This window comes from Eublepharis macularius, chromosome 8 (assembly GCF_028583425.1).
Source record: "Eublepharis macularius isolate TG4126 chromosome 8, MPM_Emac_v1.0, whole genome shotgun sequence".
NCBI lineage: Eukaryota > Metazoa > Chordata > Lepidosauria > Squamata > Eublepharidae > Eublepharis > Eublepharis macularius.
In genome coordinates this window covers 14,691,287-14,714,072 of record NC_072797.1, presented here as the reverse complement: position 1 = coordinate 14,714,072, position 22,786 = coordinate 14,691,287, and the positions used below count along the sequence as shown (strand labels likewise).

General features: G+C 45.6%; 1 protein-coding gene across 1 annotated transcript in view; it reads right to left on the bottom strand.

Moving 5' to 3' along the window:
• Positions 1-255: 255 nt before the first annotated feature.
• The window catches only part of MAPK4 (mitogen-activated protein kinase 4), a 62,746-nt gene continuing 40,215 nt past the window's right edge, over positions 256-22,786 (bottom strand). The window contains exons 2-5 of the mRNA XM_054987152.1: positions 21,616-21,760; positions 7,765-7,926; positions 5,340-5,541; positions 256-943 (exon numbers count right to left, since the gene is read on the bottom strand). Coding sequence (XP_054843127.1) covers positions 256-943; positions 5,340-5,541; positions 7,765-7,926; positions 21,616-21,760 — 1,197 coding nt within the window. The remainder of the gene's footprint in view (positions 944-5,339; positions 5,542-7,764; positions 7,927-21,615; positions 21,761-22,786) is intronic.

Here is a 22,786-nt window from a genome sequence, read left to right as displayed (position 1 = left end):
AAGGCAAGATTGTTAAGGCAGCAAAAAACCCTCCTAAAATTTCGTTCCAACCTCTTGATTCCTTTAACTCCCTAAGGTGTCAAAAAGGGTTCTCTGTGCTTGCTCTTTACACAAAGGCATTTCAATGTATATGAAAATGAGATGATACATTTCTTATGTGATCAAACCTTGATCGCTATTCGGCATTGGGTCACTGGTGCGTAATCAGAAGGATTTGTAAAGAGCCGAGCCCCGAAGATCAGAAGCGTAGCTCTTCTACCACCTCTCTTTATGATACACTTCTGTCTGTACAATCTCTTTAGGGTGTTCTGCTATGCAAGCACCGTTGATATCTTTCATCTTGTTGTCCGGCAGATCCTCTGGTTTTGTGCAAAGTTTTAATGCCCTGGAAATGAAGACATCCAAGTCAAACTGAGGGTCGCTCTCACTGTTGACCTCCTTGGGTTCTTTGTGGAGATGTTGAGGAGAAGATGGCAGGCTCCGTTCTTGAATCTCTGGAAGCGGGTTGGGGCATTCGAGTCCTGTTTGGGTGCTCGTCACCCATTGTGCAATCTCCAGGAAAAGGTTGGATGGTTCCTCTTCCAGTGCTAACTCCGCGGTGGGTGCAATAGATGCTCTTTTCCAATGAGACAAGTCTAAGATGAGCTTGGGCTCTGAATAATGGTGGAGTTTATTGTCTCTCCACAGCAGCTTGTCTAAGTAGGAAGGAGACCCCACTTTATAATCACACGAATGCCCATAATCCCCCTCAAACGCTCGGTCCATTGAAGAATGAGACTGCTCCAGGAACCTCTCTGAGCTGCTCTGGGAATATTTGCGAGGATCCACTTGAGCTTCCTCAGCAATGGATTCCGATCCTGCTCGAGGGTCCCGCTGCACTTCGTCTACCTCATGGCACTTCTCCTGTCGCCATTCCAAATCAGAAGACAAGCTCACTTGATACCTAAAGGTCCCAAATGTTAGAGACATAATGAAAAGTTTCAGATCTTAAGTTACTGTTTCCCATTACAAATGAGACAAATAATGATAACAGGACAGGAATCAAGCTATCCTGGGTGGCATTCCACAAGTAGAGCTCTGCTTTAAAAAATGGATCTTTTCTGCCTCTTCTTATTTTCTATAGTCCCCACACCCACCCCAACATTGGGGGGACCAGGGCTTTTTTTCTGGGAAAAGAGGTGGTGGAACTCAGTGGTGGAACTCAGGACTGCACAATGACGTCACTTTGCATCAGCTGGAACAAGGGGGGAGTTTTTATAAGTTTAAATCACCCTCGGTGAAAATAGTCACATGGCTGGTGGCCCCGCCCCCTGATCTCCAGACAGAGGGGAATTTTGATTGCCTTTCGCGCCACCATACATCCCCTCTGTCTGGAGATCAGGGGGCGGGGCCACCAGCCATGTGACCATTTTCAAGAGGTTCTGGAACTCCGTTCCCCTGCGTACCAGCTGAAAAAAAGCCTGGGGGGGGGGAACCCTCCAAAACAGTATGGAATGCCATGTGGGGAAGCTGCAGCCTGAGCGGGAAATCTGCAGAAATCACACCTTTTCTCTTGGGCTCCGCCTCCTGCAAGGGCATCTTAAGATCTAACCCTTTGTAATGAACAATAAATAAGTATAATTATGATGATTAATAATTAAGCTCTCACCCCATTTAAAACTATACCTTAAGGTTGGGCAACTGAACTGAACACAAGATTTTATCCCATTCGCTCTTGCCTCTAAACCGCCCCCCCCATTGCTTCTCTGTGTCAAATTTTAAGTAACCCAGGGCTATCCTCATAAAGAAGTTTTATCCTTGTAATAGTCTCATAAGGTCTCTTAGGTAGAAATAGTTGACTTTCTCAAGGTAGCAGGGACCACCATTCCCAAGTTCTGTTCTCTTATAACACACCGGCTTGCGTCCTGCAGCTCTGTTAAATAGGGCCGCATCTAGATCTTTGTATATTCTACTAATTTTAAACATATATATTCAAAATTAAAAATAGGCTGAATTCTTTGACTAGCATAGACTGTGCCACTCAAGCAAATGGTACACATTAGCATGGATAAAAAGATACATGAAGAAATGCAGAAGATTTTCAAACTCAGATTTGAGCTAAATCCAAAAAACATGCTATTAAACATCCTACCAATTAATGTTAGAAAAGTCCTTTTCCGTTACATGGTGACAGCAGCGAGAGTGCTATACACAACGAAATGGAAAGCAGATATGTGCGCTGATGTGTCAGTGTGGATAGATGTGTGTGTTATGTGCCGTCAAGTCATTTCCGACCTGTGGCGACCCTATGAATGACCGACCTCCAAAACATTCTATCTCTAACAGACCTACTCAGATCCTGCAACCTGGAGGACGTGGCTTCTTTTATTGGGTCCAGCCATCTCATTTTAGGTCTTCCTCTTTTTCTGCTGCCTTCCACTTTTCCTAGCATTATTGACTTTTCCAGAGAATCTTGTCTTCTCATGATGTGACCAAAGTACGATAGCGTTAGTCTTGTCATTTTAGCTTCTAAGGAGAATTCCAGCTTGATTTGATCTAGTACCCACTTATTTGTCTTTTTGGCTGTCCAAAACTGCAAAACTCTCCTCCAGCACCACATTTCAAATGAATCATTTTTTTTCCTGTCAGCTTTCTTTACCGTCCAACTTTTACATCCATACATGGCAATGGGGAATACCATAGTTTGGATTATCTTGATCTTGGTTCCCAGAAAGACAGATAAGATAGATAAGATTTATGAAAATGCATCAGTGGCCAAAGTAGCTATTTATGTACAGAATAGAACAATAGCTAAATTTTGGGGGGAAATGAAGGATTTCTTTGACTACTTAGGCAAAAATGAACATTAATTAAGGTAACTCAGTATAAAGATAAGAAGATAAAACACAGGGAAATGATTAACCAAAAAAGTTGATATTATAGTTTGTATAAGTGTAAGTAGCCAAGGAAAGGGAAGGAGAGCTATTACACAATTAAGTTTAGTTATTACAAATTCTGATAGTATGTTTCTATTAGTTTAATTTCAAATGCAGTGCTTGTATAAGTTTCAAACTAATTTCAAATGTAGTGTTTGTATAAGTTTTTTAAGCACTTTCCATTGTTATTTTTTTGTTTTTAAATAAAATTTCTACACTTAAAAAAAATAGCATGTTTTGAATAACTTCTTATGCCTCTGCTGGTCTTGAGAAAAGCAAGGGAAAATGCATGCCGCCTTTTTGGGAAATCCTATTCAGCTCTCATTCTGGCTTCAGGCAAAAAACTGGGCAGTTCAAAAAACACTTTCAAACCTTTATTTGTAGCCCAAAGCACTAGAAACTTAGAGCTAAGCTACAAGAGACGAATTACACGAGGACGTGCACGTGAAGGGAGTTGCAATGTTAGTCAGGAAGATGAGTTTTAAAAGAGAACAGAAGGCTTTGTCAATTCCCCCTCTCTACTGAGCCAGGGAGATCCCTGCTCAGAGGGTTTGTTCATTTCCTCTTCACCTCCTAGAAGGGGAGGTGAAACTGACATCGACTTCCGGAGGCAGAGAGGAAATTAGCAAACCCTCTGAGGAGATCTTTGCTGGCTCTGTAGAGAGGGGAAATTGACAAAGCCTTCCGGTCTCTTTTAAAACTCAGCTTCCTGGCTAACATTGCGACTCCCTTCCCGTGCTCCTCCTCGTGTAATTCATCTCTTGTAGCTTGGCTCTTAAACAGCATGATGAAATCTGGGCTCGGGATCAATATGGTGGCAGAGGTTGTGACTGAACAGTGGCAGAAGCGCCCAGTTTGGCACAATTTGGATACACAGGTATAGGTGTATTTTGGATGCTCGGGACATTGGGTTGGATCCAACCAACTTTCTTACTGCTGAAGGGCGAGGCGGGAGGTACCTTTTCACCATGAAAACAGCTATGGGACCTACAATGATAAAAGCCTTGTGGAATAAGTAACAAAAAGCAGAATTGGGAGAGACTGATCAAAAAAGCTGGTTGGATCCAACCCATTGTCAGTTTTAGACTGTAAACTCCTTGAGGGGCAGGGACCTCTTTTTGCCAGGCACTAGAATACTGTCCTACTTCAGCATTTCTTCTACTCTGTATTGGATTCTTGCTAATGCTACGTCTTCGTAAACTTTTATCTATTTACCCTATGGCGTTATTTATGGAAATGTCCTTGATACTGTATGGAAAAGAGCTCCGTGGCGCAGGGTGGTAAGCGGCAGTACTGCAGTCCAGGCTCTGCTCACGACCTGAGTTCGATCCCGGCGGAGGCCAGGTTCAGGTCGCCAGCTCAAGGTTGACTCAGCCTTCCATCCTTCCGAGATCAGTAAAATGAGTACCCAGTTTCCTGGGGGTAAAGTGTAGATGGCTGGGGAAGGCAATGGCAAACCACCCCGTAACAAAAGTCTGCCAAGAAAACGTCGTGATGCGACATCCTCCCATGGGTCAGTAATGACTCGGTGCTTGCACAGGGGGCTACCTTTACCTTTTTTACTGTATGGAAATGTACTTGCTACTGATCGTACTACTCTCACACTGTGTAATCCACCTTGAGTCTCAATGAGAAAGGGGGACTATAAATGACATAAATAAATAAATAATAAACACTACCAAAGGTGGTGGAGAGTACCATCATGTCATATCTGACACATGTTGACCCCTGCTGGAGTTTTCAAGGCAAGAGACTAACAGAGGAGGTTTGCCACAGCCTGCCTCTGCATAACAACCCTGGTCTTCTTTGGAGGTCTCCCATCCAATTACTAACCAAGGTCGACCCTGCTTAGCTTCTAAGATCTGGTGAGATTGGCCTTGCCTGGCCTATCCAGGTCAAGGCAATAATATATATATATTTATAGCATGAATAGATATTGGAATTACACTTCAGTAAAGCAGGTTCTACACTATGTGAAACTCAAGGCAGATGCCGTAATATGAATTATGCAATTAGGACAGGATTGCATCATTTATCTTATTTTGCATAATATAGCTTACAGGTGCCTTGTTGGTCTACAGTAGCACCTTCAGATCAGAGTCCAGTAGCACCTTTAAGACCAATAAGATTTCCAGATTCAAAGCTCCCTTCACTGTTCGATATCATTCTAGTTGTGCTACACAGGGAGGGGCAGAGAGCAGTGGCAAGCACTGAGGCCCCTCCCATGCCCCACCATTGAAAATCTTACTCAATGTCTCCTTTGGCTTCTGTCTATTGCCTGTAGAATTCCAAGCACATTTTAAACTTGCAAGACATTCCCCACCAATGGAACTTGAGATTTTCAGGAATTAGAATCATTCACCCATTCTACCTTCCATGCATGTATAGAATGCTGAGCCATATGCAGGCCAGCAGACACAATACCTGTCCCAGTTGGACATCTGGCTTTGGGTGGCTTCCATTAGCAAAATATCATCGATTTCATCCTCGATCCGGAAAGGATGCTGTGAAACAGGCTCATCCTCAGGACAGTAATACGGACTCATATAAGGATGCTGTAGGCCCATGTCTGCGGTCAGCCGGTCCATGGGATTGAATGTCAATATCTTCTCTAGAAAATCAATGGCTGCGAGTGGCAGACAAATAATCAGGTCAGCTATATGGAAGCAACAGCCGCTCTTGTTCCCAGAAGGAAGCACAACATGCCCAATGACATCAGTCACTACCGAAATCAGATGACTTAACCGTTAAGCTCTGCTTCAATTTAATTACACCATATAATTGTCCTCGATTTAAAAGCACAAGTTGAATTGCATTTAATGGAAGAGATGTGCATCATTTGGAAGGACAGCAGGCATGGTGGATGTCTTTTAAAATCAGGATACAAGGAATGATAGAGAAAGCTAAACAGAGTTAGGTCTTTCAAAAAAACCCACAATATTGGGATGGGTCACCCAGATGAATTCTGCCCACAATCAGGCCTGGCGTGTCCATGGGGGTGGTGCCAGCAGCCACCTCGAGTGCTGAACTCTTGACGGAGGTGCCATGCTGGCTCCCGACACCCACACCCAGAAGTGGGCCACGTCCCCGCTCACCTCTCCACCCCTTTGCTGCTGCTGCCCACCTCAGCTCGGCCCCTGAGCCAGGTGTCCCGGTGGTGCGGCAGCAAGCAGGGAGGCGAGTGGGGAGACGAGCAGGGAAACGGGTTGCCTCCCTGCCTATTCGCCGCTGCCACTCGCCTCAGGTGAGGGGGACACTCCTGCACGATGATGTCACAAGTGACATCATCACGCAGGGCCAGAGCGCGATGTCGCCACCTCCTGCCCCGGCAGCCCCACGATCATGCTACGCCGCTGCCCCTCCCAATTACCAAGAATACTGAAAGCAGGCTGGAAAAGCTGGAAAAGGTATATTTTGGAAATGTATTTAAAATTCATCATTTTTAAGCCTACAATATCAAGTTGGTGAGCGGGGAGGACGGACAAGTAGGTATCTCACCTCAGGCGCCAGAAACCCTGGCACCGGCCCTGCTCACAATCTCATTTTCTTCTGGCATTATGAGCCAAGAAGAGCCTCTTGCATACATGGGTGTAGCATCAACAATGCATAACAGCACCTCCACACTGGCATATTTCAGCAAATAAAAGCATTAACCAACAGGCAGGTCAGGTGGGTGACCGATGAATGTCCCGAATCAAACTGGAAACCAAGGGGCATTTGTTTCTCCTGTGCTTGTGTCTCACACATGAACGCACATGAAGCTGCCTTATACTAAATCAGACAAGAGGTCCATCAAGGTCAGTATTGTCTACTCAGGCTGGCAACGGCTCTCCAAGGTCCCTGGCACAGGTCTTTCACACCCGGTCCTTTTTTAACTGGAGTTGCTGGAGATTGGACCTGGGACCTTCTGCAAAGGTCCACTTCCACTGAACCACAGCCTTTCCCAACCTCTATGCTCATCCTCACACTCCACATCCAAACCCTCCCCCAGATCTCAGACATGCCTCTCCCTGGGGACAGCCACATCGGCCCAAGTGGATGCCAGCACTTCCTCCTAGGCTGCCCAGGTCTCCTGTGGCATTGCAGAACAACACCAATTTCCCCTGGACGCACACTCAATTCCCCCAAGGGAGGTCTCTCCTGCGAGTGACTTCCCACCCGGGCAGCCCCAGTCTTCTTGTGTGCTATACTTGCAACTGATACACAGGAGGGGTAGTTAGACATCACTCCCCTCTCTCCTCTCCAGAAGATCAACCCGCCTCTTCCTCTGTCTCTTCTGGCCTCTCTCAGCCATCCAGAATGAATCTTTTAAGGTCAGGCCCAACCACTGCACCTGCCTCCTCTCACACTCTGGACTGCATATCTACTGCCAACCCAATGGGACCCCCTGACCGGACAGGGCAGTGCCTAAGAAGGCGGGCCAGCCCCATATCAATGTAGGAGTGTCTGAGCTTCTGTGGTCCAAGTGAGCCGGTTTCCGTGCTGGGGCAAGCCCCTTCTGCTGAAACAAAGACACTAGGGTTACCAGCAATGCCTCAAGAGGAGGATAACATTTGGGGAGGATGTTTTTTTTTTTTAGGATGACACTCTAGGAATTTCCCCTAATCTCTATGGTAAAGGCCAAAAAGATATGGGGAAATTCCTAGAGCATTGCTATGGCAGCCATTTTCTGTCCATTTTTCTCCCACTCCTTAGTTTCTCAAAGGCAGGGGATTGGGGCCAAGTTCAGAGATTTGTCCACTGCAGGCAGAAAAATGGTGTCTATGTACCACAGAAAAGGCCACCTCCCCAGCTGACAATGAAGACGCCAACTCCAGGATCATACCAGTCACCAAACCCAGCACAATACCTTTGCTGTTAACTTCAGGAAGCAATTTCCGTAAAGGTTTCTTCACTTCCCAGGTGCTGTTGACAAACGTCGGCATCACTTTGAGCAGCTCCTCCTTATCCTCTTCGTGGAAAACTGGGATTGTCTCCAGAATAAGCTGCATTTGTTCCAACTCGTGGCTTCCTAAACAAAGAAAGGCAAAGCTGCTTATAGGGGCCTTTCAGGTCTCATTCACCCTTCACTTTTTGTCCACACAATCAACTGGACAAAACATTAAAAAGCCACACAGTTCAAACATCAGGTGCAGAGATGTTCTATCTTATATTGTCGAATGGAGGTGGTCTACAATTCACCTGCAAAGTCCTGAAGTGTAGAGGAAGGAGAGACTTGCAAAGAAAGGTAGGATGCTTCAATCAAGCTTCCAATCTAAAGCGCTCTTACGTTCACCGTGATGATTGTTGCATCCAGTGTTGACTTTCATATTGGAAGGAACCAGAACAAGTCTAAATTTTATCACCTCAAACCCCAATGCTTGTTCAATGAGACTGGTCCTTTGTACCTCTTTTCAAATGTTGCAGTTGTATATACCACAAACCTCCCAACCATGCATAACAGAAGCATGTACTAAATGCAATCCTTCCCATTCAAGGGAAACACATATTTACTATGTGAGCAGTAGAGAGAGCCCTCAAGTCAGAGAGGACTTATGGCGACCCCTGGCAAGGTTTTCCTGGCAAGAGACTAACAGAGGCGGTTTGCCATTGCCTGCCTCTGCAACACTGGCCTTCATTGGAGGTCTCCCATCCAATACTGGCCTTCGTTGGAGGTCTCCCATCCAATAACTAACCAAGGCCGACCCTGCTTAGCTTCTGAGATCTGACAAGATCAGGCTCACCTGGGCTATCCAGGTCAGGGCACTATGTGAACACAGTCTTCATATACAATAATGAAACCTCTCAAAATCCAGTGGTCCATTTTCCCTACCAGAACTGTATGTGGATGGTTAAGATATACATTGTTCCTGTACGTACAACATGTTGACCATGCGTATCGGAAAGTCTATGTGTGGTTGACAGATTTCCGGCACGTGTGATTGCAGCATCTGAACAGTAGAGGGTTGTCAAGCGATAAGAAATTAAGTGATGATAAGAAATTAAATATTTTGCCTGTAATAGGTCCCGACATCAGGCAAGTATAAGCTTCTTTTGGCTAGTCCTAGTCCTCCATCTAGAGTAATGTTTGCTTCACAAATGATGTTTTCTGAATCCAGATGCAATTAGGGGGGAAACGCAGCGCCATGTGAAAATTCACATTGCCTGTGCAAGTATTTGGAAGCCATTATATGCTAAACTTTCCACTGAAATTAATGATAAATCCTGCTGGCTCAAGTTCTCTGTGGCTTGGCTCTGCGACAGAATTCTGTGAGTTTAACAGCAATTCCATCTCTGCAGAGAACCCTGGAACTGTACTGCGAGGGGTGGCTTTGGATCTCTGAAAGTAAAATTCTCAGCATTCTCATTACGCTACAGTTCCCAGGATTCTTTGGAGGGAAACAATAACACAAACTTGTATAAAACCAGCACGAGTTTCTATTGCTACTTATGGCTATTTAAGCTACCTGTGGTTGTTGTGAATTTTCTGGGCTGTATCGCCGTGGTCTTGGCATTGTAGTTCCTGACGTTTCGCCAGCAGCTGTGACTGGCATCTTCAGAGGTGTAGCACCAAAAGACAGAGATCTCTCAGAGATCTCTGCCAAGACCTTGGCGATACAGCCCAGAAAATCCACAACAACCATCGTTCTCCGGCCGTGAAAGCCTTTGACAATATAAGTTACCTGTGTTAAAATGTTTGTTTTCACCACTAGGTGGAAGACAACATCTATGACATTCTAAGTTGTGGCAACATTTAAGAGATCTCTTCACAGTCCACATTTCACTTGCACATCTCACACAGTTTGGAGAATTGCTCTTTACTGGGACATTCCTACATTTCTTTTACAAATTGCAAAGGACTGACAAGACAGTAACAGTAATCATGACAATGTGGGCTCTGACAACTGACTTTAGATTTGATGGTTTAGCCTGGCCCAACATCCTCTGTGCCATCCTCAAAGGGAGGGGCTGTGCCACAAAGCTAACAAGAGTTACATACAGAACCAGTTATAGACAGAACCACTCTGGACTCCTTTAGCACATGTTACTGGACAAAAGGAAGAAGCCCTGAACACTAAGAACCCAGGTTATTGGATGGTTTCTAAATGCATGCAGCTCTAAGAATAGATAGTCCATCCCGATTTAATATCAGTTTCGGTATGTACAGTGTTAGGGTTTAAAGGATGGTGTCCTATCACCTTTTCTTTTTGTCCTTGCCCTGTCAGATGTGATTTCAAATTGCTGTGTGCTTTTTTATTTCTTTATTAAATTTCTTGCCATTGTAAGATCAATTCGGTCACGCTTATCAAGGAGTGGTAAGGAGAGAGAGCAGGGCTTTTTTTCTGGGAAAAGAGGTGGTGGAACTCAGGACTGCACAATGACGTCACTTTGGGTCAGCTGGAACAAGGGGGGAGTTTTTTAAAGTTTAAATCGCCCTCGGCGAAAATGGTCACATGGCCAGTGGCCCTGCCCCCTGATCTCCAGACAGAGGGGAGTTTAGATTGCCCTCCGCACCAGTGGCATGGAGGGCAATCTAAACTCCCCTCTGGCACAGAGGGCAATCTAAACTCCCCTCTGTCTGGAGATCAGGGGCGGGGCCACTGGCCATGTGCCCATTTTCAAGAGGTGCTGGAACTCCGTTCCACCACGTTCCAGCCGAAAAAAAGCCCTGAGAGGGAGCAACAGCCAATCTGTTCCTTTCCTAGTCATTGTGCACAAGTGTGATTGATTCTTCTCATGCTAGCTAGTGTGAGGGAAGCAGGAGACTCAAAAACAGTGCACAGCATTTAAGCAGAAATACATGGGGAAAGCGCTAAATCCTTCAGCAAGAGATATTCTCCAAGGTTAACTAATGGCAGGGGAAGATGACACAGAGAGAAGCTGGTTACGCCAAGAGGACCTCAATACGTGAAGGCCGGGGTGATTATGGAATTTTCAACCTCCTGCATGGGTAGAAATGGAGCTTGTGTGACCATTTCCTCACAGTGTCCATTCCCCCCTTCTTTAGAAATGGGTTGATTGCAAATACATAGAAGTCATATAGCTGAAGGACAAACGTGAAGCAAGGTTTCCAACATAAAATCATTTCACGTATGAAACGTTTCACCAGCCAGTTTACTTATTTATTTTCAAGGGCAAGTGTCTAGAAATATACAGGCTAGATAGAGGGAGATTGTAGCCACCACAACAGGGTATTTTTATTGCTGGAATCTCATTAATGCTGCCTTAAATAATTAACAAAGTCAGATCTGCTTTCATGATTATTTTAGCAGCTGAAATGACCTGCTTCTAATCACGTCCCAGGAATTAGATGGAGGTTTCCTTTCTTGTAGCAGGCGTGCCTCTCCAAAACATTGAGGCATGAGAACGAAAAAAACAACTGGTATTGTGAGACTTGATTTGTGGAGGGCCAAAGGAAGGAAGGTAGCATGGAATAGAGAGCCAGTTTGGTGTAGTGGTTAAGAGCGCGGGACTCTAATCTGGAGAGCCGGGTTTGATTCCCCACTCCTCCACTTGAAGCCAGCTGGGTGACCTTGGGCTAGTCACGGCTCTCTGGAGCTCTCTCAGCCCCACCCACCTCATAGGGTGTTTTGTTGTGGGGATAATAATGGCATACTTTGTAAACTGCTCTGAGTGGGCATTAGGTTGTCCTGAAGGGTGGTATATAAATCAAATGTTGTTGTTATAGCCCGATCATGTCAGATCTCAGAAGCTAAGCAGGGTCAGTACTTGGATGGGAGACCACCAAGGAAGATTCTGCAGAAGAAGGCAATGGCAAATCGCCTCTGCTTCTCACTTGCCTTGAAAGCCCCAGGAGGGGATGCCATAAGTCAATTGTGACTTGACAGCACTTTACACGCAGCGTGTAGGCAGGATTTTCTGATCTTTTAGTCACTTCTACTCCTCTGATTTCATGAGTGCACAATCAAAATGGCTGAAAACCGTTTTCACACTGCTTACCGATTGCGCAAAACTCCCAGAACGATGCACCTTGCTGGTGCGATTTCCTGCGATAACCGGAGTTATCGCAGGAAATTGCAACAGGAAGGCACGTCGTTCCAGGAGTTTTGCGTGATCGGGTAAACAGTGGGAAAGCAGCCATGGACTTGTTACTTCATAAAGCCCTTTAACCAAACTTCCATGTACAGAGGCTCCCTCTACAAATAGTAGATCATCTAGTAAAAGTGGACCAGGACTGTACCACTTCAGGCTGCAGATGTATGTATGTTGCATGTTTGAACGATCCTTTGCAGAAAAATAATATGCCATTCTTACATGTTGAAAATTAGCCTTTCAGACAGATGGCAAGCTCTTCTCCAGAACATCTATATTTCTATCTGCAGTGATATTTTTATCACTTGGTCATAGATCCAGAGGAGTTAGCTGTGTTAGTCTGTAGTTGCAAAATAGTAAAAAGTCCAGTAGCACCTTTAAGACTAACCAACTTTATTGTGGCATAAGCTTTTGAGAACCACAGCTCTCTTTGTCAGATGCACATCTGACGAAGAGAGCTGTGGTTCTCAAAAGTTTATGCCTCAATGAAGTTGGTTAGTCTTAAAGGTGCTACTGGACTTTTTACCATTTTATTATTTGGGGGAACATTCATGAGCTTTTCCACTTGCAGTCTAAAGGGGTACTGTCCTGGAGCACTTTTATATATCCATTAATATATAAATGTAGGCAGTAATAAAATTCAACAACAGTAACTGAACAACGGACTACACAATCCATGAAAATCCAATCCATATATTTTTACAGGACCGTGCAGGCAGAACCAACTAATTTATACCCCCAATAAAACAGCTGCCTTCCCCAGTTAGATTCCATTCCAAGAGCCCAAGGTCACAGGAAGCAAGTTAAGGTGTCAAGTAGTACTGTTGTCCTCCAGGTGGCACCTAAGGATCTTCCAGAATTACAGCTGATCTCCATAGATCCAGAGGATCTGTTCTAAAATTGCTAGCATGAGGCTGGCAACTAGTGGGAGACTCACTGTGGGGAGTCATTGTGTGTTCTGCCCAAATGATATAGCATCACCGGCAATGTGCTGATGTCACTTCCGTTCATGCCTGAAGTGATGTCAGCGGGTTGGGATGCTGGTGATTGCCCGTCTGCCTCTCCCCCGTTTTTCTCCCGCTGCCCAGCTGAGTGGCAGAGGGAACTTGGCAAATCTAATCAGTTCACCTGAAAAAATGGCCGATTGGAGGGTGGACTCTACAGCATTATACCCTACTGAGGTCCCTCCCCTTCCCAGACCTCACTCTTCTCAGGCTCCACCCCCAAATCACCAGGAATCTCCCAACACACAGTTGGCAACACTGCCAAGTATCAAGCGAAAATGTAGCCAGTCATGGTGAGGAGGCTCTCTTGGCAACAGGAACAGCTAGGGCTCACGCTAAAATGTTGACAGTGACCCTGGGGCTGGGATTGTGTGAGAGCCATTCATATGGTTCATTTAAATTAGGGCTCACCAATTTTAGAACAACTACATTCGCTGCCAGTTTGTTTCTGATAAATAAATTGTATGTTGGCGCCAGAAACCTAATTAAAGGGTTCCATGTTAGGGCCATTAGCAGAGTCTATTGTTAGCAGAGGAAGCGTGATTACAGGTGGTTGTGAGCTGGTTCTGCTGGCTGGTGTGTGTGCAGGAGAGAAAACAGCAAATCATACACTTGCTTATACTTAGAAAGGAAATAAAAGTTCTTTATTGTAGGAACTCCATACTCTGATAGGAAAGGAGGAGAAACAGATCCTAACTACCTATCTAGTCTAAGCATGGGCCTGGATGCTAGGACAAGTCTTGCATCCTTGTTTGCAAGGTGGAGGGAGGAGAAGGAGAGAGATGGTGCCTGGAACAAAGCCAGGAAGAGAAGAGTGAGAAGGAGGATGTCACGAGGAGGAAGTCCTGAGAATAGCAATCTACATATCAAAGGGATAGTCAGAGCAGTAGACAGTAAACAGAATGCCCTGGTCGCTCTATCTTTCTAACTCTTTGGTTTGTCCCCCTCTGAGGAAAGGGACAGTGCTGAGTCCCTTTCCTCATTTTTAAATTTTTTTTAAGAATTTTAAGATTTTAAGAAATTTGCCCCCAAGGGGGTAATAAGGGGTAAAATGTGTTTTCCCAAAGGGAGACAGCTTCCCTGTGTGGCTGGCAGGCTGCTGCCTGCTTGTGCCCCCGCCCACTGCCAGCTCGGCGACTCTTCCCTGATTGGGCCAGCCTTTCAAGATCATTTGCATATGCAGGCTGATTGGGGCTCACAACATTCCACACCTCAACCCCCCCCCCCCAAGACAGTTGGAACACAGAGATCATTTGCATATGCTGCCTGATTGGTCCTCACCCCCCACATTCTAAACAGTATGCAGTTGCTATTGGGAGTCATTGAATGTGTCCTGAGGTAAAATGCACCTCCCAGTCTTCCTCATAAGTATTATAACTGGATTTAAAGTAGTTGAATACCGTAGCAAAGCACAGGTATCTAGCTAGTTGTAAGAATAAAATGAAGCAGGGAGACCCTAAGCTCCTTGGAGGCAAGGCAGAATAATGCAGGTAAGGGTTTACATGACTGACTACTTCTCTATATATACAACCACGTAGCATACAGAAAACAAGCAGGTCAGGGAGACAGTCGGGTCACAACCATTCACCCTGACCTGCTGGTATTCTATGCGAAGAGTATGGAGGAGTATTCAGTCTGTGCAAGTGGTAAGAATTTACTGCTAAATGAAAACTACATCTCTGAATTCAAATAAGGAAAGAGAAAGAATTCAGACCGCCGCCTCCCCAAAAGAAGCACATGCCTCTATGCCTACCCAATGCTAATTCTCAAATTATTCAGAAGAATACTGAATAATTTGGATTAGGTTATGTCAAACCATGACCAGTCTGTCTGTTGTTTTTGGTATGTAAAGCCAGCATAGGGCCCCCCCCCCTTCAGCATTCTTTTTTCTCTTGTTCACAGGAGGGAACTGATGTTGAGTTCAAAGAATCACTTGACCTGGTAAAAAAGCGCATTCTCCATCCTTTACCTCCCACCCCACTGATTCCCATAGCTTACTTGGGCGGGGAAGCACATCTTCAGCATGGCCAAACATCCCTTCAGTATTTATTTTAAAATATTCGTCCTGAAGTATCCTAGTTGGGGGTTGATGGGAGAGGTGTTGAAGAATGTGCGGACATGCTGGGTCTCACTCCCCAGGACTCAAACAAAACTTCCCACCCAAACTGAGTCAGCTCTGTTTCTCTTCCCCCTCTTTTATTCCTTATCTTACTCCATCTCACAACAACCCCCCTGCAGGAGCAACAAGGCCCGTGGCTCAACGACCAAGCGTATGTTTTGCATGCATAAAGTCCAAAGCGCAGTTCCCGAACTCTCTATTTTAATTTTCCTATGTTATTAATTTTGTCACCCATCGGTTTTAACTCATGTTTTTTTTTACTAATTGCTTTTCTTGTCATGCAAACTGTGACTAACAAGCCTGATAAATAAAACAAAAGAAAATAATTTCTCCGCACAGCACATAATTAACTTATGGAACGGACTCCTACAAGACAACTCACCATGGTGAGCTTTAAAAAGAAAAGGATGTCAATTTTATGAAAGTTAGGCCCATTAGCTAGGATCCTGCATGCACTTTGTCTGCCAGACAGTAATGCTCTTGAAATTTCATGTCATCTTGTGCCAGGTGAGAGACCATCTCAGTTCTTCAGCTCAGGAACTGTAGGAAGTAGAAATGATGTGCTACATGCCAACATCACATCCAGGCAAAAACCCGGACATGAGGTCAAAGATTCAGCTTTTGTTCCAGAAACTCTATGGTTACCATAGAGTTTTGAGAGCTGTGGCTCATGCCTGGACACAGGGGTCATTTCGTAGAAAAAGAGCTGGAGGAACTCATTAGCAAAACTCATTAGCATAACTCATTAGCATAAGCTATGCCTCTTGCCATCACCGGAAGTATATCATTAGTATAACTGATTTGCATATGCCACGCCCCCTGACATCACCTATTCTGGATGTTTTGGACCCAATCCTGGCCATTCAGGGACGAAATTGGGCCCAAAAAGGCAAAAGGGGGCTGTAAATGGCTGAAAAGGGGCCCAAAATGGTCAGGATCAGGACACTGGTGAGTGGGAGAGTGATCCACCACCCGTCAGAGGCCTGATCCGGACCGTTTTGGCCCCAATCCAGGCTGAAATGGGCCCCAAATGGCCGAGAGTCAGGTGGGCGGGGCCACCTGACATGTGACCTCTTTGAGGAACTGCTGGAACTGCGTTCCTGTGTGTTCCCCCTCAAAATAAGCCCTGCCTGGACAAGATGTCGGCACATAGCCCTTCACAACCTCCGTTTGCTCCACTAGCAAATCTCCTGGGAAAGCCAGGCTGTGGCCTGGCATCCCTAGGTTTGGGGTCCCCACCCTGTGTCAGACATGACTTGCGGGTTCTCAAATCTGGAGTACGGGGTTTGATTCCCCACTTCTCCGCTTGAAGCCGAGTGACCTGGAGTCAATCACAGCTCTTCCAGAGCTCTCTCAGCTCCATGCACCTTACAGGGTGATTGTTGTGGGGATAAAAATAACACACTTTGTAAACCACTCTGAGTGTCTCATTAAGGTGCCCTGAAGGGCGGTATATAAATTGAATGTTGTTGTTGTTGTTATTCTCACACATATGGTTCCCCATTCAGGTCTGTGGTACACATGGAGAAGGGATTCAGCCGTCCCTCCATGCTAGGGTTGCCAGCCTCCAGACCTTGGAGAAAAGTTGCCAGTCCCCAGGTACGGCCTAGGGATCTCTCAGAATCACAGCTGATCGCCAGACAACAGAAATCTGCTCCCCTGGAGAAAATGGCTGTTTTGGGGGATGGACTCCATAGCATTATACCCTGCCGACTTCCCTCCCCAAACCTCAACTTACCCAGGCTCCACCCATAAATTTCCAGGAATTTCCCAGCACAGAGCTGGCAACCTTACTCCATGCCCATTTGCTGACTTGCAGTGGTCGATGTGATGTTTGGACTGTGGGGAAATTCACATGCAGCCAAGTAGACAGGTAAGATCCTTCAAACAGCACCACTGCAGGACTGTCTCAGGTTTGGAAAAATGTCATGGGAAGGGGAGCTGAAAACCCTTTGCCACATGTCCCTTTGCCACATGCCCCCAGTCCTAGTCTGCATAATCCATAATGTGTGAATCGACATTCAGGCAGCTGGATCCTCTCTGGACAAACACCTTGGAATTGCAAGGAAACCACATCTGGAGAAGATTTCCAATCACAGAATCATAGAGTTGGAACGTATCCTTAGGGTCATCTAGTCCAGCCCCCTTCACAATGCAGGAAATTCACAACTTTCTTCCCACACCCCCAGTGACCCCCTACTCCATGCCCAGAAGATGGCAAAAAACCTCTAGTATCTCTGGCCAAACTGGCCTGGAGAAAATTGCTTCTTGACCCCAAAGTGGTGATCCGCATGTAAGAAAGGGCCATAAGACTAAGCACTGATATAACCCCATTCTCCCACTTCTACTCCTAAGCAGCTTGTCTGGGGAGAGAATTGATCCCCAAGACTGGAAAAAATGATCACTGCTGCTCTAAGCAAATCCAACTCTACCAGGGCCGTTTCCACACGTCTTACCTTATTCTGCAAAATAGCGAAATCTTGCGCGAAATTTTGCGCAATAACAGCGTCTTCCCATGAGATTTCGTGCAAGATTTCTCTATTTTGCAGAATAAGGTCAACCGTGTGGAAACGGCCCAGGTCTCCTTGGATAAAACCGTATGGATGGCCAAGAGCTAGAATCCATATTTAATGAAGCTTTTATTTATTTAGAGAAAGCCTCGCACAGCTGCCTACAAGGGTGTTAAAGTCCTGCTGTCTTGCAAAATAAATAACGGGCAATCATAACGGAAAAGAAGAAAGGGAAAGAGTTAGGTCAAGCCGGAAAAGGAGGGATGTTTATTTGCTAAGTAGCATCAGGGGGTCTGCTGGGTTCCTGAATAAATATTTCTAACTGTTGTGAAGGGGCTCAGCCCGCTTTCCAGCAGGTGCAGGAGAATTTTTTTAAGTCCTTTGGGAAAGATGTTGCACTGGAAGAGTATCAGAAGCCATTTCCTGCCTTTTTCTCTTAGGAAGTTTCTCAAGGGAGATACGAAATTCATAGGATTTATGGCCCCTTATGACTCGTACTTTTATGTTTCAAATAGCAGTCGTCCCTGGTAGACACTGCTTTTGGCTTTCTAGTAAGGAATGACATGCAAAAGCAGAAACAAGAGGCACGGGAGGGAACGACAGTGATCTTTCTTATCTGAAATACTGTCATATATTTCTTTTTAGGCCTCTGGTATTTTGTGGCGAAAGGGAAGTGGGTAGGATCGCCAGTCCCCCTGCTGGCACCCACTCCCAGTCCCCGCTCCCACCCTCTATACCTGGCTGGTGGGGGAGGCAGGGCCTCCCAGGGTGCACCCCCAGGGGGTGTGGCACGCTTCCGTGGGCCTGATACAGCCGGATCCTGCCCAATTTGGGCCTGAATCAACCTGGATCGGGAAACTGCGGAGTGTTGGAGCACTCCCACGCTCTGCAGTGGCCCTTCCAGGTCAATTTGGGCCTGATCCTGGCAGATTCGGGCCTGAAACACACTCCCACACTCAGCAGCAGCCCGTTCCAGGCCGAGTTGGGCCTGATTTTGCCCCCCTCGGACTGCAAGCGCACTTCTGGGGTGGCCGCAGCCTGTGCGATGACCTACGGAGCAGGTAGGTGCCAGGGCCCCCAACTCCTGGAGGGCAGGGGGACCTGACAACCCTAGAAGGGGGCATGGTATAGCCTGATCTCGCCAGATCTCAGAAGCTAAGCAGGGTCAGTGATAATAATAATAATAATAACATTCGATTTATGTAACGCCCTTCAGGACAACAATGCCCACTCAGAGTGGTTTCCGAAGTGTGTTATTATTATCCTCATGACAATCATCCCGTGAGGTGCGTGGAGCTGAGAGAGCTCCGAGATGCTGTGACTTGACCCAAGGTCACCCAACTGGATTCAAGCAGAGGAGCACTTCGATGGGCCACCACTGAGGAATACTGGGGCTGCTTTGGAGAGAAAGGCAATGGCAAACCATCTCTGCTCCTCATTTGCCTTGAAAACCCCTTGATGGGGATGCCACAAGTTAGTTGCGACTTGATGGCACGCACAGGCGTATTTTGTGGCAGTGATGGGAAAGGGTGGGGGGACCACAGTGGAACGATCATGAGTCAGAGTGTGGAATGAGAGAGAGTCAAATATGCTGGCTGGCCAGGCATGTTGCTCAGACTGCGGGCACCTCTAGATAATACTTTTCTGCTGGGACATGCACTGGTTTTAACATGCTCCCTGCAGTCACATAGCAGCTGCAGGGAACTGCTTCTTTAACAAACAAACAAACAAAAGAGAGAGCCCAAGCAGGTTCAGAACATCCCAGTTTTCTTGCATGAAAACCAGGGCTTTTTTTCAGTGGGAACGCAGTGCAACGGAGTTCCAGCACCTCTTGAAAATGGTCACATGGCTGGTGGCCCCGCCCCCTGATCTCCAGACAGAGGGGAGTTTAGATTGCCCTCCACGCCACTTTGGCACAGAGGGCAATCTAAACTCCCCTCTCCCTGCAGGGGGCGGGGCCACCAGCCACGTGACCATTTTCAAGAGGTGCCGGAACTCCGTTCCACTGCTTTCCAGCTGAAAAAAAGCCCTGGGCTTGCAGAAAAGAAAGGCAATCAGACTTCTCTGCTTTGGTCAGGATGTCACAGCTGCCTCAGTGCATAATGATTTGGATTGTCTGAGATACAGAAGAGGTACTTGGCCAACTCCTTGTAATACAGTAGCATGAAAATTTTCATGTTACACAGAAGTTTTCATTTGGAACAGAGACCAATTCCCTGGTGGTGGAGAGTGACCTCATGTCATAGCTGACTTATGGTGACCCTACTGGGGTTTTCATGGCAAAAGACTAACAGAGGTGGGTTTGCCATTGCCTGCCTCTGCATAGGACTCTTGGCTTTTATTGGAGGTCTCCCATCCATTTACCAACCATGGCCAACCCTGCTTAGCTTCTGAGGTCTGATGAGATCAGGCTCACTTGGGCTATTCAGGTCAGAGCAGCCAGTTCCCTGCAACCTGCAAAATCACTGCATCTAACAGTAAAGTGGCAGGCCCCACTGAGATCATATAACACCTAAAATGACTTGATGACAACTGAACATGCTCCAGAAGGCATGGTATGTTGTTGCGGGGGTGGTGGGAGAACAGAGAGAAACGGGGATAGTTGGGTGGATCCAATCCAGCCATCTTCCAACTTAAGTGTCTCTTCTTCCAAAATTTTCAAGGTATAAGCTTCTGAGAATCAAAGCTCTCTTCGTTAAGCTGGAGGAAGAGCCACATAAGTTGGAGGAACAGCAAGATTTAAGTCCAGTAACACCTTGAAGACCCAACAAGATTTTCAAGGTATCAGTTTTTAAGAGTCAAAGCCCTTCATTAAGGGGACGGAAGGCTCTTTAGACCGGAGTAATAGTTCATACTTGAGCCTGAAGGAAAAATGGGTGGTAAAGATTTTAATTAATAAACGGGTAAGTTTTGCTTATAGAATAGGAGTGATAAGATAGGGTAGGATCACTGGTCGAATCAGACAGCATATCTAAGCATCTGGTCTAGTAGAAATGATCAAAACATCTTGTCATGTTTGAGCCCCATCCATGCCAATTTTGATTATGTTCTACTGAACACAGTGTATCTTGCTATGGCCCAATGTCACTTTGCTAGTGTCATAACTATTATTTCTCAGGCTTTCACAGGTGGTTATCTCTTGAACCGTAGCAGCTTCCAGTGTTTATGCCCTTGTGCTCATTCCCAGACAGTGCTATGTCTTGCCTCCTAGTAACTCATCGAGATATCACAAATATGTGAAACGTTCTCACGCAAAGAAAGCACCAAGGTATTGTTTACAATTGGGAGGGGGGAGAGAGGAGTAAACCAGAAGGGGAAAAGAGAAGCCTCTTTCACGTGATGTCATTCCTATCTACTTCTACTCATGCTGCTTAGATGTCTGCTTTGCTTCTAAGTAGTCCTATGGACCTGCATATGGAAATGATCTGATTTCTGAATAAAATCCATTTGTCTTGTGTCTTACTGCAAATGGGCCAGAGACCTGTCTGCTGTATCCTGTCATCCATAGCCTGACACATCTGTTCATCTGGGTGCCTCAGTGTCCTTTTTTATTTCAGTTGATAGAAATGGATTGGTACTCTTCTACTCACTCTCATTCTCATTCTCTAAGGTCTACCAGAACAAGATTTTTTATGCTTTTAATATAGAATGGGTAGTTCTACATATGAAAAACAGAGTCAGGGCTTCAAGGCAGAAACACAGGTTCAGCCGTCCTAGAATTCATGTTTCTGGTTTCCGCTGATTTTGGAAATTATTTTGGAAAGGTAATAGAAAAGGGGGGGGATCACTGCCGTTCTTAAATTAAGAACGACTGTTATCCCCCCCCCCCTTTTTATTGCCTTTCCAACATAATTTCCAAACTCAGGGGAACAAGAAAAAAGATTTTTTTTAAAAAAAGATACAGAAGTAGGATGTTCACGGTTTCCAATATTGCCTGCAGGTATTTTCAATTTCTGCGGGTTCTCCTGTAGCGTCTGGAACAAATGCGAGCACGTAAAAGGATCTTCAGAGCTCCACAGCAGGGAGAAGCTTACCGGCAAAGAGCATTTTCCCTGTTAGCATCTCGGCAAGAACGCATCCAGCCGCCCACATGTCAATGGCTTTGGTATAGTTGTTAGGCGAGAGGAGCAAACGAGGAGATCGATACCATTTTGTCACTAAGCCTTCCGACAGGTAACCCTGAAAGAAGAAAAAGAGTCTCTCGGTTATGCCCATATTTGCATCAATAGCTATAGAAATGAGGCGCTGTCCTCAGTGGCATATATACGGTGTCGCTATTTTAGAAGTCTGCAGCGAAAGAATTTATCTCGTTAGCGCGAATCCATATGCCAAATACAACTGCCACCCTGTCCCTGAGTCTTATCTGCTGCCTTTTTAGGATTGTCAAAGCAAACAACAGTGGCAACTCCCGTGTGAAACTGCCAATAAAGAAGAAAATAATACAACTCTTGGTTCAGTTTAAAGCACAAATGCTAATGGTCACTTCTATTGTTTCATGTATAACCAATAGGATGACCAAATCATATCAAGAGAACTTAATATCATGAGTATTCATATGACATTCATATAAACATTCATATAAGCAAGCAAGGAAACAAAAGTCCGGGAGAGTCACAAAAGGAGACCACACCGTATCTTCTCTGGGTGTAATTGGTCCCGTTATCCAAAGTAAAGTTTCCTTGCTTGCTTATATGAATGTTTATATGAATGCCATATGAATACTCATGATATTAAGTTCTCTTGATATAATTTGGTCATCCTATTGGTTATACCTGAAACAACAGAAGTGACTATTAGCATTTGTGCTTTAAACTGAACCAAGAGTTGTATTATTTTCTTTTCTCCCGTGAGGGTTTCCTTCTTTTTTAGGATTGTCAGCTTGCAACACTGAAGTGAAAATGAAAGCCACAACAGACAAGAGTTTCGTGCTCTCTACAACTAAGTTCCTTCTCCTCTCACCCTCCCCACGGATTCCACGGCTTACTTGGCAGTCTTCTTTCAGCTCTGTCCAAGAGCTTTCCTGCTTCTCTGGGCCTTTTCCAGTTGCTCAGCAAAGCTTTACAAAGTTGTTCTTGTCTGTAGTGTCTTTGTAAAGTTCTGACCCTTGCCAATCTGACAACTTTCCCTTTGGTCACAAAAGTTGACTGCTTATTCCCTGAACAGCTGGAATATACATGGGCATTCCGTGACATCACATCAGCTCAG